We start from the raw sequence: 17,924 nt of genomic DNA, 5'->3' as shown, positions 1-17,924 counted from the left end.
AAATATGCAGCAATGCATTATGTGGTGCAGGCATTTGGGGCAAGTGGTTCACATTCATTTTAGGGTTAGTACTCATGTTGTTTATTTTTCTCTAGCTATAGGAAGTTTCCTTCAGGAATCTGCCTCATAACACCAAGTAAAATGTGTAACAACTACCAATAGGTTGTTTCCTAGGCTTGAGTTCAACATCTGTTTGAATTTTTCAGGGAAAATCAAATCAGGTGATGCTCCCAAATGATGACTTTGTAAATTCATACCCACAGCCCCCCCTCCCTTTTTCTTTTCTCATAGACCCTAACTCTACCTTTCTGCTTTAAAGCAAAGTACACCCTGCCTTCAAACCTCAAAATGATAGCAATCTCTGCAGTCAGCAGTGCACTCCTGTTCTCCCTTCTCTGTGAAGCAAGTGCCGTCGTCTTACTCAATTCCACTGACTCATCCCCGCCAACCAATAATTTCACTGATATTGAAGCAGCACTGAAAGCACAACCAGATTCTGCGGATCTCCCCAAAGCCAGGCGGAAGCGCTACATTTCGCAGAATGACATGATCGCCATTCTTGATTATCATAATCAAGTTCGCGGCAAAGTGTTCCCACCAGCAGCAAACATGGAATATATGGTAAGAGGAACTTGTTTTCTTTGAGTTCTGAGCGAGGACGCTGGATTTAAATTGTTCGTCGAAGAACCTAAAGAGTGTCTCTATGTTAAGGGGTATGGGGCTCTGGACACATTTGAGCTAAGGAAAGGTTCTTTATGTGTCTAGTAAGCTTAAATTTTGTTCCATCATGGGACTAAAAGAGAGGGGGAGGTTCTCATTTTCTTTTGGGACTTCCATAACCACTGATGAATCAGGTCTTATATAAGAAACAGACATAAAGAACGGGGTGTGTGGACTGACCACATTTGAAAGGTACATGTTTTTTTTAAAAAATATTCACATGGAACTTTCTCTGTGCTCTGTTTACCTAATAGTCATATTTATCAACTAAAGCATTTCTTGAAAATATTTTTTTTTAAATTATATATTTTGTGTACATGGTTTATTCTCTGGGTAGGTGTCTCTTCCCTTTCTTGGACAAAACTCTTCCTAATGCTAATCTATTTGTGTTCTCAGAGAACATGCTGACTTTTTCCTCTTTGTGATTTACTGCTTTGTCGTTCAGATAACAGTGAGGCCAGCACACTTGCACACTGTTCCAACTTGCTATGAACACATTCTTTTGCTCTTTTAAAAATAGGCACTCTATGTTTAAATCAGTCTACTTAGGAAGTAAAAAACAAAACAAAATCCTTGGTTTGGTATTGAAAGGATAGCTGTGTTTTTAAAGTTATTCTATTTTCTGTTTTATATTTATGCAAGTTTATGGCTTAGAGTACAGCATCTTCTAAGAGCACAGCTTGGAGCCTGTTTAAGGCAATGAAGATCACCAGTATCGTTTTTCTAAGTTGGGGGAGGGAGGTGATGCCACTAACAACTTCTTACAAGTGCTGGCCTAAAATTTGGTATTTCTATCAGATTCTAAATTCATCTCTTTTATTTAAATAAGCTTTTTAAGTTTGACTAATTGCAGATGTCAGAGTTACAGGAAAAATAAAGACTTGCCAAATATAAGAGAGTCATAGTTCATAGAAGTACAATTTAGACTCTATGAAAATGCACTTTCCCAGGATTTTTCTAAAGAAAGAGGAAAAGGAGACATAATCAGTCCTGGTGTAGGAATATCAATATAGTCTTATGATTAAGAATAGGGGCTTTGGAATCTAAATGCTTGTATTCAAACCTCAGTCCTGAAACATAACCTGCATGAATTTCTTATTTCATTTTCATCATTTCTTATATGAGGATAAATGTCTTACCTACCACATAGGGTTGTAATCAGGAAAGTATGAGTTGAGAGGTTGAGCAATTAGACCAGAGCCTAGATCAAAATAGACCTTCAATAAACATTAGCACTTTCTAGAAGGTGATATATCGATGTAGAAAGAAAAACAAATAAGGTTTTTTTTTATGCATAATATTCCATGTGAGATCAGAAAAGTATAGTGTATAGACTATGGGGTTAGGAAATACTTCCTGGCTCTAATCACATCGGTATGCAGACAAAAGTAGGGTTAAGATAGCAAAAGTGTTTTAGAAGCGAGCTCCTCTGAGTTCAAACCTTAGACTGCTGGTTACTTTGTGACTTCATGCAAGTTACTTCATGTGTGTGAAATTGTTTGCAATTGTGCGAAATTGTGTGCAATTTCCTTATCTGCAAAATAGGAATAATAATATAGATAATAACCAGCCAATATAGAATACAATCCACTATTTTAATGATATTGAAGGCAGAGGGATTATCATGAGTAAAGGTGGGGTAAAACACAATAGAAATGGCTGAAAAAAGCCCACACTTTTCTGGTTATTTTTTTCCCCACTGATCAAGAATTCATTCATTTTGCATGCATTTATTTAATTTTTTCTATGTGCCAATGACTTGGCTAATTGTTTCCATAGATGATCTCATTTGATAGCTCTTATTCTTCCTACAAGGTTAGGATTGTGATCTTCATTTTACAAGTGAAATCACTTAGACCTAGAAAATCTAATCACTAGGCCAAGGTGGTATGAACAGTGAATGGTATTAATGGAGTTAGAATTTAAGTCTATGTAATTTCAAAGCCAATGTTTGTGTTGGGAAGCATCTTTCCATTTGCTAGGTTTATTAAATGCTCCATTGGGGGAAACCCCTGGAGGTGTCAGGATATCTTTGTTTCCTCCTTTAAAATGCCGGCTGAAACCCTATAGTATTCATATTCTATTCTATTCTTATTTCTCAAATATAGGATCTATGATATGATTTCTTTTGTAAGAACCAGATACAGTGCTGGTTATGTCAGTAGATGCTTAATAGATCCTCCTTCATTCAGTAAAGTTAATGAGAAGCAGTAATTAGATCAGTAAGTTCTATAAAATAAAATATGACTATCTCAAGTTGTCATGTATATACAAATACTGCATATAGTTCATTTGCACATGTATTTATTTATTTAATATTTGTTGAGCATTTACTATATGTCAGGCACTGTTCTAAACACTGGGGATATATTCATGAATAAAATAGAATCCTTGACCCCCTGGGTGGGAAACCTCACAATAAATAAGATAAATAAAGTACATAGTACATTAGAAGGTGTAAGGTTGTGGTGAGAAAAATTAAGTAGGTTGTGGTTAGATTGTGCAATTTGATAGGGTGGTCAGGAAAGGCCTCACTAGCAGTGTCCTGGAGGGAGGTGAGGCAGTCTACCACAATGATAGATGAGGTAAGAACTTCCTAGATGGAGGGAAGAGCAAAGGAAAGGCCATGAGAAGTGACAAAAGTGATTAGTTCAATTAGAAAAACATGGTCAATTTAATGAAATTGTAAGTCAGAAGGACTGAATCAATGGAGCCATTGAAATAATTCACATGGATCCCTCATGAAGACTCAGAGAAACACTGAGGGAAGTAAGCATAATAGACTGCTTGGAGGTTGGAGTAGAAACTGTAAATGACTAATCTTTGGGCCAGGTGAAAAATATAGATCTCACCTTACCGCTCATCTTTATTTTGACTTGTTCAATGTTGATTTGGATTGTGAGCAGTCTACAAGTGAACTCCATCCCTAACCTTTACTCTGTACCTCAAACCCTGAGGACCCTTGCCTCACTAGGACCACTAGCTGCATGTGCAAATCCTCATCAGTGAGTGATAGCAGCCACAGGAGCCTCATCGAAGATGGTCTTTAGTTCAGGGCTTTTGTTGACCATGCTGGCCTGATTTGGGTCCCTTTCACCCACAGTTTTCTCTCTAAACCTTTTTCCCTTGCTGTCTCTCTCCATCAGTCTCTTCCTTAGCTTATTCCATGATTTACAAGGCAAACCTTGTAAATCAAGGTTTGTATCCGAAAGCTATTTGTTGATATATTTTTTTTTTTATCCTTACAAGCATATTCAATTTCTTCTTTTTGGGGGGAGGGAGAAGGCAGAGGGGGAGAGAGAGAATCTTAAGCAGGCTCCACACCCCCAAGCAAAGCCCCAATCACAGCTCAATCTCAGAAGCCTGAGATCACGACCTGAGCCAAAATCAAGAGTGTCGCTTAACTGACTGAGCCACACAGGCACCCCATTAATTTCTCCTTCTTTTAACTGCTACAAAATAACCCTTCATATCTGCTATTCTGCTCTCATCAATCAATATCAAATCAATATATACTTATTTGTATAGTTCTTGCAACCTTTGTATCTCTATTTTTGTATACATTTGTATCTCTATTTTTTGAGACAATTCTTGAGTATAGACAATGATCAACCTTTGTTTGATGATTTAGTTGAAGTCTCTATAAATTGTTATATGTTTATAAGTACCATAAATTTTAATATATATTTTAATGGAAATTTTTATTACCATGTATGATATTTTATCACATGCACCTAAAGTTTAAACAAAATTTTTTTCCTAAATTCTAAAAAAGCCCCTTAAAGTTAAGTGATTTTATCTTCTTTTAAGTACTTGGTTATGTCAGTGTACTCTTGACTAAATAAAGTAGAAGCACTTTGAACACAGAGTGTTGACATCCATGTTATAGTTGTATAATATTTTCTTTGGATATTTTGTTCATGATTTTAGTAAAAAATACATATTTGAAATATTTAACTTTCTAAACACAGTACCATTTTAAAATAATAATAGTATAGATAGGGCTTAAGATACGCAAGTCAAACTTCTTCACTCTTGGCCTCTGTTCCACAATTAGTTTATTGACAAATTTCCAGAGCTCCTTGGACACCAGCTGTTTTTCATTCTTCTAAGGGCAGCTTAAACCATGACTCTAAACCACAAACCACACTAGTTTCTTAGAATAAGAATTATCCCCAAAAGAATGAAATTGCAAGACTCACACATGGAGTAAAATTTTTAAGATATTCCTTGAATTCAAGTCAATTGAATAAATTGATTTTAAAAATGTTGAGTACTCTCTATAAGAGAATGAGATCCATTATAACAGTAATCTTTGTCTTTAGAGTATAAACAAAACTAAAAAAAATACAAAACAAATAAGAAAGAAAACCCTAAGCATATAATTCAGCATAATACACTGCTGCATAGGTTTAATGTAATCAATGATGCACAGATAAATCATGGAGAAATCAAAGAAAGAAGTGATAATCTTTTGTTGGCAGTATCATGAAAGGAAGGAAGTACCTTCCTCTTTGGAGGAAGGACATTTGAGGTAGATGTTCAAGAGGGGCAAGGTTGGCTGTTAGAGCAGATAAAATAATGCAAAACCACCAGGAAAGAAAGAGCATAATGCTTTAGTCATGTTTTCGAGGAGTTTGAAAAAGTACTGAAGATCACTTCATACAAAAGTAACTAGGGAAACTGTAGAAGTTTTAGAACAGCATCAAAGCTGCATTTTAGAAAGATGGCCCTAACAATTGATGCAGTTTAGATTCTTGGTGGAGTTGACTGGGAAGTGGCAATCACTGAGTTGGTAGTGCCAGTCCTAAGCAAGGTAAGAAGGTGTTGGACACCTGTGCCTACACAGCAGCAGGTATGAAGAACTACCTAAAGCATGATCCATGAGATAGCAGTCTTTGTAGTCAGTATACAGTGATGGAAAGGCAGGTGAAGGACAGTGAAAATATAATGTGGAGATGAGCTGAACAACTTAAAGCTAAAAGACTGCAATATAATTTCAGTATGTTGATAATATGGCCCATTTCATTGGTTTGGTGTCTGCAAAAATTCTATACAGAACTAAGAGGATAAGGCTTCCTAGACTTCTTTGGAAAAGAGAAAAATACTAGTTACCAGTCACAGCAGGTAGTAAAGTAACAGAAATCATGACTCCAATGAATGAGTGGAGAATAGATTAATGCATCCTTGGAAATAGCCAATAAACTATTTGCCTACTGTAATTTATGGCTCAGGAAGGATGAAAAAGCTGATTTTGTTCATTTGGGCTTCATGTGGAAGAGGATGTAGATGGTGTTAAACTCCTTTTTTCTTTTCTTTTTTTTTTTTTAAACTCCTTTTTTCTTTATTCAGTAGTTGACCAAACTCTTGTGATGTCTATCGTTGTCTTTTTTTTTTTTTTTAATGAAACCATATATTGTCCCAGATGGCACATTTCCTCTCATTTGGGAAGGATAACTCAATTTTCTTGTTATAAACAAGAGAAATTTGATGTGTCTAACCTAAATCTTTTCAATGAATGCTTTTATGACTACTAGAAAGCCTCGTGAGACCCGTTGCCAGCCAGCGGTGAACTGAGAAAGACTGCTGACAGGAAGGCATTTCTCCAGTGCTTTTGTAACTCCACATTCCTGTTCTCATGGATGTAGAGCCTTTTAAGTGTCTTGGCTTCCATCAGAGACTGGGCACATTTTGTAGGAATTTTCTTCCAAGGTGCACGTTGCTTAATATTACTTACTTAGTGTTACTTATATATGAATGTTCAACTCTTCATGTATGGAGCCAGCTGAAGGTTGAGAACATTTTCTTTGTGACCATTTTGAATACAGGCTCTAAAGTGCAAATGGAAATGTTAAGACCGTATGATTCAGAACCTCACCATGAGGTGGTAGGCAAAAAAGCTGTGAATCACATGCAAGCCATATATACATGGTGACTATATTTCCTAGTATTACAACACTGCTTTTTTGATGGCAAATCATATTTGACCACATACAACAGTGTAGAAAAATAAGTCTATTGTATTTCCTGCTAAGTATTTGTAGAACCTAGCATCATATCTGTTCCACAGAGAAGACTCAATAAATATTTGTGGAACACCTGAATGAAGTCTTTTAATGTAAAGAACTTTGATGTAAAGAACTGAGGCTCTAATGGTCTGATGGGCAAGAGTCAATGGGTAAGAGTCAGTGAATGCATTGTTCAGTCATTCGTCTCATAATATTTACTCATGTGCTTGGCACAAATCCAATGACTCCAATGACTTGTGTTGGGGTATTCAATGGGGAGCAAAGAGGCACTCTTATAGAAAGAACTGTGAGCAGACAAGTAAGTGCAAAAACAGTGAGTTGAGTGCTAAAGTAGAAAAAATACAGGGTGCTTTGGGATTACATGAGATATTTAGGCCAGACGTGGACTCAAGGTATAGAGATAGGGAAGGTGTAGTAGGTGTGCTAGGGTGCTCTTAGAAGGTAAGTGGTACACTGGAAGCAAGGATAAGAGTTCAATATGACTTGGATAGTATATAAAAGAAAAAGTGGTGCTTGATGAGACTGGAAAAGGCATGCAAAAGCTTGTTTAGTTTTATTATAAAATCAAGGGAAGGTTTTAAGCAGGGAAGTTATATGATTAATTTGCATTTCAGAAAAAAAAATAATTTGCATTTCAGAAAGATCATTCTGGCTATAAGGGGAAGAGGAAGGGATTTGATAGGGCAGAAATAAAGGCCGGATGTGCACCCTAGAGGCTGTTCTACTGGTGTAGGTGAGACAACTGAATACTCTGACACTGAAGCCCACTGCTTTGTAACAAACAAAGTGAAGTTAGGGATCAAATCAGTAAGAATAAGTGATTTGAAGGCACCTAGGTGGCATAGTTGGTCAAGCATATGACACTTTGTTTCAGCTCAGGTCATGATCTCAGGGTTGTGAGATGGAGCCTCATGTCCGGCTCTGTGCTGAGCATGGAATCTGCTTGAGATTCTCTCTCCCTTTCCCTCTGCCCCACCTACACGGCTCACTCTCTAAAATAAATAAATAAATCTTTAAAAAATAGAAGTGAGTGAGCTACATTATTAAATAAAGTAAAGATTTATATGATGAAGCAGTCAAGGAGGACACCTCTGCTTTTGACTAGGACTGCTGGGTTTCTCAGAGTTAGAGAACACAAAATCAAGGACAGGTTTCAGGTAGTCATTGAGTGGCTGTAGGTTTATTATCCAGGGTACACATCTACAAAGGTTGAAAAAAGTAGCTAGTATGTGGGAGGGAACATTCTTCAACTATAAAAATTTTTGGATAGGAGTACGCTTTTGTAATCAACATGTACCGCTCTGCATAATAGGAGTATGGTAGTGTCATGGAGACAGCATGGGTGGATGATTTTATGTCTGGGAATCTACTCAAGAATTTTGCAAGGAAGTTTCGTGTATCTTTAAAAAAAAAAAAAAAAAAAAAAAAAGAGTGCTGAGGCTTAAATCAACACAAATCCAAATCTGTTTCAGGGGCCTAGGTAGTACCAGGCCCACCTAGTTCTTTTAACATGCTCAGGATAAAGTTTTCTTGGAAACTAATCAAAGGACTTCAGAATAATAGAAGTTGACTATTCTGGTATGGTGTCCTGAACTTAGCACATGGAAAGCATGTACTAGTCAGTGGCCATTAAATAGTTATGAACTTGAGATGTTTAATAGTCTATGAGAATTTCTGAAGAATGGTGTGCGAAGGGGTTAGAGAAAATCAAGACTAACAGCTTAAACTGGTCAAGGAAAATGTTTGGCATAAAATTCATCATAGACTGAGGTTTGGAGGGATGAGATTCAAATTTTTCCAATCTGTATTACCCATAGTGTCTAAATCAGGTACCAAGCATTTTTTTTTGACGTGAATATGGAACAATGCCCAACAAGTTGTGTCTTTATACTAAATTTTTCATGACTCTTAAAATTTCACACCACATACTCCAAACTGAAACAGTTGGGAAATGTTGCTTAAGGACACAATATTTTTTTCTCCTAAAAAGTGCATCAAATTCGTGTTTTATAATTTCATTAAATATGAACATTCTACCAAATCGGTCTCTCTGCATTCCAGAGAGATCATGTTTTCAGCAGGCAGTAGGTAGGCGGAAAGGCATTTGAATTCTTCTGACCACGTGGGCAATGGTAAGGTTTAGGGTTTGCATGTGTATCATAGGATAGTTTAACAGTCAAGAAATCAGTTTTTAGATTATTAGAACACTGAGTTGGTGAAAAAACTTAACCACAAATGAAAATGTCTTCCTGGCTCATGATTCCAGTATTAAATGGTAGGTGAAGGGTATTACATTTCCCTAGAAAGGAGAATTCTTGCTAGAATCCATCAACAAATGATCTTAAAATTTAAAGATAAAACCTATATTAAAGAGGGATTTAAGGAGGGGAATTGATGTTTTAAGACATCTAAAATGTTCTCTAATTTTATCTTTCACTGTCTGATGTTATTTCCCCTGGAAGCAAGCTCCTTATTATCTATATACAATTCTGGTTTTGATTATTTAGTTGCTTCAGGGTTTATCTGTTTTTACTTTATCTGATTGCCTGCTTTGTTGAGATTAAAGCTTGATGTCTCTTAAACTTTAGGCTGCCAGATAACATGATCAAAAGTGCACCTCACACTGCTTCCCATTTTAGGTGGCTTTCTAGTTCACTTGTCACCACCACCATTCCAGTGCCTGCATTCACTCTTATAATAATGTCTACCATTAAGTATACCCTTGTCTTCCTAGGGCTGTGCTAAATACTCTTCAGTCACAATCTGGTCTAACTCTCAGAAAAGTCTTGAGAGATGAGGACAATTTTTCTCATTTAGAAACAGGAAACTCGGGGCTTGGAGAGCATAAATAACTTCTCCAAGGTCACACAGCAGGTAAATCAAAATGATGAGAATATAGTTCTAAATGACAACAAAGCCCCTGCCTTGAAAGACCGTATACTACACGCTCCCCTTCATGTGTGCATCTCCTGCTCTTGAGACCACTGGCTAAGGTATTTCTCTATACGCATTTTCTCTGAAGACCTCATTGAATATTAGAAAGTATTTCTTCACATGGAATCAAATCTTGCTCCCAGTATTCTTTCTACTCTTCATAACCATACAGGAAAACTCTGCATTGTGATAGTGCTTCAAGTCTTTTTTTTAAATTTTTTAATTTATTTATGCATGAAAGACACACACACACACACACACAGAGAGAGAGAGAGAGAGAGAGAGAGAGAGAGGCAGAGACACAGGCAGAGGGAGAAGCAGGCTCCATGCAGGGAGCCCGACGTGGGACTCGATCCCAGGTCTCCAGGATCACACCCTGGGTGGCAGGCGGCGCTAACCCTCTGAGCCACCCAGGCTGCCCTGCTTCAAGTCTTTGAAAGGTGTAAACATTGATGCCTTGGACCCCTGACCCCTGACCTTCTTAGCGTTCAGCCCTTTTGTGTTAAGTATCTATATTAAACACCTCTTGCAGAGTATGGCCAACATAACCTATCAGGAAAAGTTGCACAAGATATTTGCCTTCTGCAAATACTGGAAAGGTAAGAAGTTATACTATTAAGTAAATACGAAATCAGTGTACTACCCCACACTTTTTACCACACCTACACACATGAATGGTGCGCATTATCGTGGGAAATGGAAGCAGGGTGGCTCTGATCAAGGAATGCCTTTTGTCCTGTTGTCGTCCCCAGTTGCATTCCAATATGTGTGTGCTCTTCTTACAGAAATGTGCCTAAAATATATATGATCTGACAAGTGCAGAGTAACAATGACCAACTCATTCTCCGTTAATTCTACTTCTATGGCTGCATCCTAAAGTTAGGTTTGCAGAATCAGTGGGCACCTTCTCCTGCTGATTTGGATCATATTCTCGTATTCTTATGAGTTGCATATTGGTCAAATGTATACTTTAAATGCAAGTTCAGTGTCATTAGAGTGAAAAGTGCTTCTTAAATTTTGTATCTTTTTTTCAAGACTCTGGATTTTCAGATGTTTTGTATGTTTCTCCCATGTGTTATTTGTAATATCTTAGTTAATAAAGTCATGTATAATTCCCATGATATCTAAATAAACACTGTAAATCCATCTGTTATTTCTATATTCATATCCGTGTAAGCACAGAATACATGTTTCTTTCTACTGAAATTGTCAGTGTCAGAGTGAATGATGTTGGCTGATTTACATAGCAACAAATACAACGATCTCTCTACCTCTTTCACCAATAATTCTGTCTTCCAGGAATACACAGAACAAATATCATCATACAGTTTAGCACCCAGCATTTGTGACAGTGAGACTTTTTTTTAGATTTTATTTATTTATTCATGAGAGACACAGGGAGAGAAAGGCAAAGACATAGGCAGAGGGAGAAGCAGGCTCCATGCAGGAAGCCCTATGTGGGACTCGATCCCGGGACTCGAGGATCATGCCCTGAGCTAAAGGCAGACACTCAACCACTGAGCCAACCAGGCGTCCCGACAGTGAGACATTTTTATGATAAAAAGCTATTTTTAATTTTTATTTAAACTTCAAGCAATAACATACTAGAGTTTAGAGGAGGATACCAATGTTAGTGCTTATATGTGAAAACTACCACATGTTAACCTTTAGAAATGTCCCCTTCTTAAGCATCCCCTGTGGCGTGGCAGGGGGCGAATAGGGTTGGAAGAAGAGAGGAGAGGCCCAAAGTTCTCTGCAACCAAAATGACTCTCCACCAAATAAAGCTTTAGACAATTATTTCTAACCAAAAGAAAATGGAACTACTTTGTAAGCACCTATTCAAAACCCCCAATCTTAACATTTTGATTTGATAGGTTCAGGATTGGGCTAGGCATCTATCTTCTTGAAAGTTCCCCAGGAGATCTTGGAGTAATTTCTCAGGTGAGAAATTTCTTAAATCATGGTTTAGGACACAAAACTGAGCTGAGGAAAATATTATGTGGTTTAAATATCCACTTGTTTGTTAAAAGACTATATATTGAAAGAATTAATTGGCTAAGCCAAAGGAAGAATTATCTCAGTGATAATTCTATATTATCAAAAAATTTCACTTGAAATTATTCAGCACCTCCTTTTACAAAATATCATGTGGGCACTGTGGGTCTGCAACATGAAATGCTGCTCATTTAGGAATATACTTGACTGATGAAGGAAACTTTAAAATAAGCAGACTTTAAGTAGCACATGATTTAAGTAGCACATGATTCTTTTGGAGTTTTTTAATGTAATGCATTATATACATTATGTATAACATGTTGTATAATAATGCATTTATATGATATTTACAGTTTGCAGTTCATTTATTCGTTTGGTATGTTTTTGTTATCTGTCTCTTCCCTAAACTTTGAGATAGAGTCTGTGTCCACCTGCTGGCTGTTGAATTCAGAGTATCCATTGCCTCCCAGTGAATATTCATTTACTGGCTGTGTAGATGAATGCATTACCTAAGGCCCTATTGGTTAATCTGGAAATGTGTATTTCTTGCATTTTCCACTGTTGAGGACAAAACAGCAGTCCGTGTGTGGTAAGTCTGTTGTAGGAGGTTTGGGGCAAAGGTGGCTCCAGGGACACTCTTTCCTGCCACCACCCATGGATATTAGGAGGGAAGATGTCAGATTTATGTCAGCATATTAGTGATAATGATATCTTACATCAGAGTTCATAAACTGTAGGTCCATCAAACATTCTAATTAGTGAGCATGTTTAATTTTCTCTGCAGGATATTGAACGGTACGGAATTTTGCATTTTTTAAATTTGTTTGCCAAATGTTAAAGTTGATACATTTCATATATTCATCAGGATTTCCAGATTATCCTGAAGAGTGGAAAGTTCTAGAGACATTGAGCCTACTTCCTACTTGTTAACAATTGGTTAGAGGGGCACCTACCTGGGTGGCTCAGTGGTTGAGTGTCTGCCTGTGGCTCAAGGTCGTGATCCTAGGGTCCTCTGCCTGTGTCTCTGCCTCTCTTTCTGTGTGTCTCTCATGAATAAATAAATAAAATCTTAAAAAAAAAACAATTGGTTAGAGAGGAGTAGCTTCTTTGGATGGGGAAAATCTGCTCATTTCTGGTTCTCTTTTTTTTTCTCTGTGTAACTGTCCATAGGTCAAGCAGCAGTTGCACTTTGCCATCTTACACCCAATCCTACTTTATTCATTTTCCTTACAAACCATCCCCCCAACATAGTGATTTGAGTGCTAAGTCAAATACAATTTCTTAGTGCGAATTTAGTCATGCATAGATTTAAGAGCTGGAACTTTCTTTCCTAAACACTAATTGTATTTAAATACTCTTATTTCAAATCTGAATGTATTATCTTTTATCCATGCCCTCATTAACATATATTAAGGCCTCATATATATGAAGCACTCCCTCAGTTAGGTGTCTCTTTCAATGACCTAGATGACAGATAATGATGGTTTTGACCAAGGTGGTAGCAATAGTGGTGTTGATAAGTGGTTGTATTCTGAAGGTACAGTATTTTGAGTGTAGGATCAACAAGATATGTGATGGAGCAGACCAAGATTATGAAGCAAAGAAAGCATAAAGAGGACCATTTATATTTTTAGCCTGAGCAACTATAACAGCATTTGGTAAATTTCTTCTGTAAAGGATCAAATATAAGTATGGCATATGTTGTACCTACTCAATTCTGCTTTTGTAGCACAGCAGCAGCCATAGACAATATTTAACAGGCACAGGGACTGAATGAGAAGATGGGAAATGCCATTGACTGGTGGAAGAAACACTAAGGAGTAGCTGGTGAGGGGATAAAGAGTGGGATGGGACTGTGAATATCTGGAGCTCAATTTGGGTATGCTAAATGGAGGCTTAAAGTAGATAGGTAGGTAGGTAGGTAGGTAGGTAGGTAGGTAGGTAGGTAAATTAGTCTAGAATTCGACTGAGTGGGCTAGAGATAAAATTGGGAACAAAACCACCAGCATATAAATGGTATTTCAGTCTATGAGACTGGATGAGATTACCTAGGTAGTGAATATGGATGAAACAACGGTGGTGGGAGGGGAAATATGGATGTGGCCTGTGTCCTGAGAACCCCCTAGCACATGGAAGTTGGAACAATGAGGAAGAATCAGCAAGCATATGGAGAAGCAGCAACCAGAAGAAATCAAGGCAAGTGTAGGGTTATGAAACCAAGAGATGGGGGCAAGGGGTGTCCAGAAAGAGCAGGTGGACAGGCATGCCACACATTGCCAATAGAACAACTGAGATGGTGACCAGGAAATGGCCACTGATGGCATTGATAAGAGCGGTTTGGGTGGAGTGGAGGTGGGGTGGGGAGTCTGCCAGTGTGACTCAATAGAGAAGAGAAGAAGAAAAACTGGAAACTCTCATTTAAGACAACTCTCAGGGAATTTCATTGTAAGAGAAAGGAGAGAATGATGCAGTAATTGGAAGATGAAAAGGGATCAAGAGAGGCCTTTTTTTGTTTGTTGTTAAGAAATTTATGTCATTAGCAATGATCCCCTCTAAAGAAAAGTCTACTTTACATCATCTCTTTATAGAAATTTTTCCTTCCCACCTACATGAAAAGTAGTACTCATCGTACCTGAGGACAGTCATTATCTTCTTTTAAGCATTTAAAAAATGCTTAGGACCCTACATTGGTATTTTTATGATATAATGTGTTCCCATATTTTGTAGTTATTTTTGAGGCGTGAGGAAATTTTTTTTTAATCAAGTTCCTTTAACTATCTACTTCTCCTATAAAGTAGGATCGGTTTCATGAATCTAATCAATGTCCAGAATTTCCCATATGAAGGCCTTTTCTTTTCCTCTTCCCTACCCCACCTGACCTCACCCTATACGTGTCTAGCCTTACCAAAGCTCCTTCCTACCCTCCTGTCTTGTTTAACACTGGGTCTGGTGTATTCAGCTCTTAGTGTCCTTTACCGATCATGGCACAGGCATTTCTACCTAATGGGGACAAACAAATCTATTTCAAATTAGAACCACAATCATGCCTGTGAAGCATTTTAAAAGTTTTTGGCTGCCCTCAGAGGAAATAATTTTGTCATCACTTAATTTCTTTGTAATTGTTCTTTCTCACTTTTATAAATGAGTATTCTTTTTCCAATTTGACTAACCCAGAAAAAGATCAGTCTTAGAAGACTTATTTCTTTAAAACCTCAAAGCTTGTCTATCTAAATTGACTTAGTTTTTATCAGAATATACAAGAAATGACAACATGAATGTCAAAAAACACAAAAAACATGGCTCCAATGGCATTGTTACCATAGCGTCTATGACAATAACTGATTTAGAAATGTGTCTCTTTTTAGCATTTTATGTCTTTGAAGATGGTATTCACCAGCAGAACAGATTTCCCAAGAGGTCAAATTGATATTCCTGGTTCTTCCTTAATTTAGATCAATTCATGTATCTTTTGGTCTATTCATAAATCTAGCATTCTGACAAACACATTTGTTTGATATTTATTACCAGCAGATAACTAAATTTCCTAAACTGCCATTTATACACTTAATATATTTGAGTTCTAAAAGTATTTCAATTGATTTATTGAAAATAATTTTCATATGTTGAAGTGTCTTAAAAGTCTAAGAAATACAGTGACTCTTAAGTTCTAAATTTTGAAATACTATTTTAAAAATTTAAGATTTTCTTGTAATTTTCAGCTTAAAATCACAAGCTAAATAATTACTCAATGATTTACTTTTGTAATTACAAAGGTAACCTGTTGCTTTAATGGGCACGTTTTCTTAACTTTTACTAATTATTACAAATTTTAATATCAAGTGCACACAGGTTCCTTAGCCAGAAATTCTTTGCTAATACCTCAAATTTGATTCTTTCAAACATTCCTACATTTAAATCTTATGTGTAGAATTAAAATATGATACCATTTTTAAAGGAACACTATTTCATTTCAGACAATGTTGAGGATGTATTTCCAAGTAATTTTTAGGGTTGCCTTCCAGTCTGACTACATTTCTTGTCCAAGATGTTGACTGGGATTTAAGATGGGCGCTTCAGATGTCAATGTGCTTCGTGATTCTGGCTGTCACTGTGTTGTGGATACCAAAACTTACAGATGGCTGGCAAAACAACCTCTTCCCTGGGCTGGATCATATCACTATCCAATTCTTCTGTCTGCTTATGAAAGTCAGCGAACTTCTCCCATACTGCAACATTCTTTGATTTGATTTGGTATTTCTTTGGCTCAAGCTCTAAAAACTACTAAACTTGATGAGAATCTACATTCTTTTCATACCCTTCCTATTTCTTGGAGCTAAAACTCTTCTAGATATTCAAATGACATCAGTTTAAATTTTGGATATTGCTCATGGCTTAGTGCAGCCATGCGGTTTCTACAGACAAGAAGCTGACTTTATTTACAAGTAGAATAGTTCATGGTGAACATTTTAGTCCAAAGATAAATCAATAATTTTATAAGCTGACCAACTAAATGTCTCTAACAATAAGGAATGGAAGAAAACTTTGGAACAGTAGGGCATACCTACAAGCATATGATTGCTCTGACACTGTTTTAAACCATCTTTATTTTGTGCACTATCTAATTTAATCATAATACCTAAGTTCTAGTGGGTCTGGTAAATGTTTTTGGGTATCCATGCATAATATTTCTAATTTTTGCCTCAGTTTTAGGAGGCAAGATCAAATTTTAAGTGCTTATAACTAAATTTTTTTGTGAACTCGTATTACCTATTTAGAAGGGCAAAACCCAAAAATAAGAATGTTCAAGCTGGTTGAATAAAAGCTAAGTAAGTATCAGGTATTTAGTATTTCCAACAAAAGGTAATTAATAGTATGTTGCATATTTACTAGGCATTCCAAAAGATGTTAAATAAGTGCATATGTGTGCCCTTTTATGTTGCTGTATTTGTAGGATCCAATATAAAATTATTTCAAATAAATGCTACACATACTCAGAAAAATTCAGCAGATTGCTCATCAAGCATCCAGAAATGTATATGCTAAGTTAAATGCTTAAGCAATTTATATCTTCATTTCCTGAACTTTGTAAGTTGCTAAAATTATTTTACATAGTTGTACTGGCCACATTCATTTCAGTTTAGAGCTTCAGGATAGGAAAATATAGATCATATTGGACCACTCCCTACTGTTATTAAATCAAGTTATCATTGCTTGCTATTTTCAAACCTCAAAGATTTCTCATCATATTAGAGAATTTAAATACCACTGGATATTAGGGGATAAATAATATACCCATTTTCTCCTGAAAGTTATAACCAATGGAGAAAGATAGCAAATGTAGATCTTAACTTTACTAGTAGATGTGATTGACATAATTCCTAAATTTCAGAGCTGCCTACTCAAGCTGGATCTCCCCCTGTCTACAGGATAAGTGTGAGTCTTGCTTGAGGTCAAAGAGTCAAGGAAGAGTATAGCACCTTCGACTTCCCCTGCAGTGGGTATCAAAGTATAGTAGACGAGGTCTTCCACAGGAAGTCAAAATGATTAGCTTTCCTTGGGGGATCTAGCCCATGCCCATCAAGCTCTCTCATATCTTCTTCCAGGAACACAGGGACACAGAAATCCCTCCCATCAGTTCCCTAAAAATAATCATAGAGAGAGAAATTGATTATCCCTTCTCCTCCCTAACCATCTCCAAAACTTTTATTGTAATATTTATACATAGAAACTCATGCCTAAAAATGTAGACACTAGTAATGCTAAATACATTGTCTTCTTATCAAAATCCCTTACGGTTAACAAAATATGCTCACGTAAGATATGTTTCAGGCATGAACTTTGTGCCTTATCTTTTTGACATATACAATATTAGGTTTTAAAATATAAGAATGAAAAAAAATAAAAAAAATAAAATATAAGAATGAGCATAAAGATAGAATTATATATGCTAAATTATTTGTAAATTCTTAACAACTTTAAATATTATTAATTATTTTGAAAAGAATCTAGTTTTATTCTCTTGATGGAATGGAAAGGGCTAGAATTGAGCAAGTTGTAGGCCAATATTACATACATTGTACTGGCTTGGATGCTGGTGCTGCTCAGGTATATTAAATCATGAGAAGTGAAGATGAAAGATACTAGAAATGACCTCATCCAATCTTATTTTACAGATAAGTTAAATGGGAGAAAGAATACTTGACATGTCTTGAATTATAGACAGTCTTAGCAGTAGAACTAGGGTC

At 36.5% G+C, this 17,924-nt stretch overlaps 1 protein-coding gene across 1 annotated transcript in view; it reads left to right on the top strand.

The window, feature by feature from the left end:
• Nucleotides 1-17,924, top strand: part of PI15 (peptidase inhibitor 15) — a 31,203-nt gene that overhangs the window by 406 nt on the left and 12,873 nt on the right. Inside the window, exon 2 of the mRNA XM_041769667.1 lies at nucleotides 320-621. Coding sequence (XP_041625601.1) covers nucleotides 349-621 — 273 coding nt within the window. The 5' untranslated portion in view covers nucleotides 320-348. The remainder of the gene's footprint in view (nucleotides 1-319; nucleotides 622-17,924) is intronic.

This window comes from Vulpes lagopus, chromosome 9, assembly GCF_018345385.1.
Source record: "Vulpes lagopus strain Blue_001 chromosome 9, ASM1834538v1, whole genome shotgun sequence".
Lineage (NCBI taxonomy): Eukaryota > Metazoa > Chordata > Mammalia > Carnivora > Canidae > Vulpes > Vulpes lagopus.
Note: the sequence above shows the minus strand (reverse complement) of the source record. Positions and strands in the feature narration are given on the sequence as shown.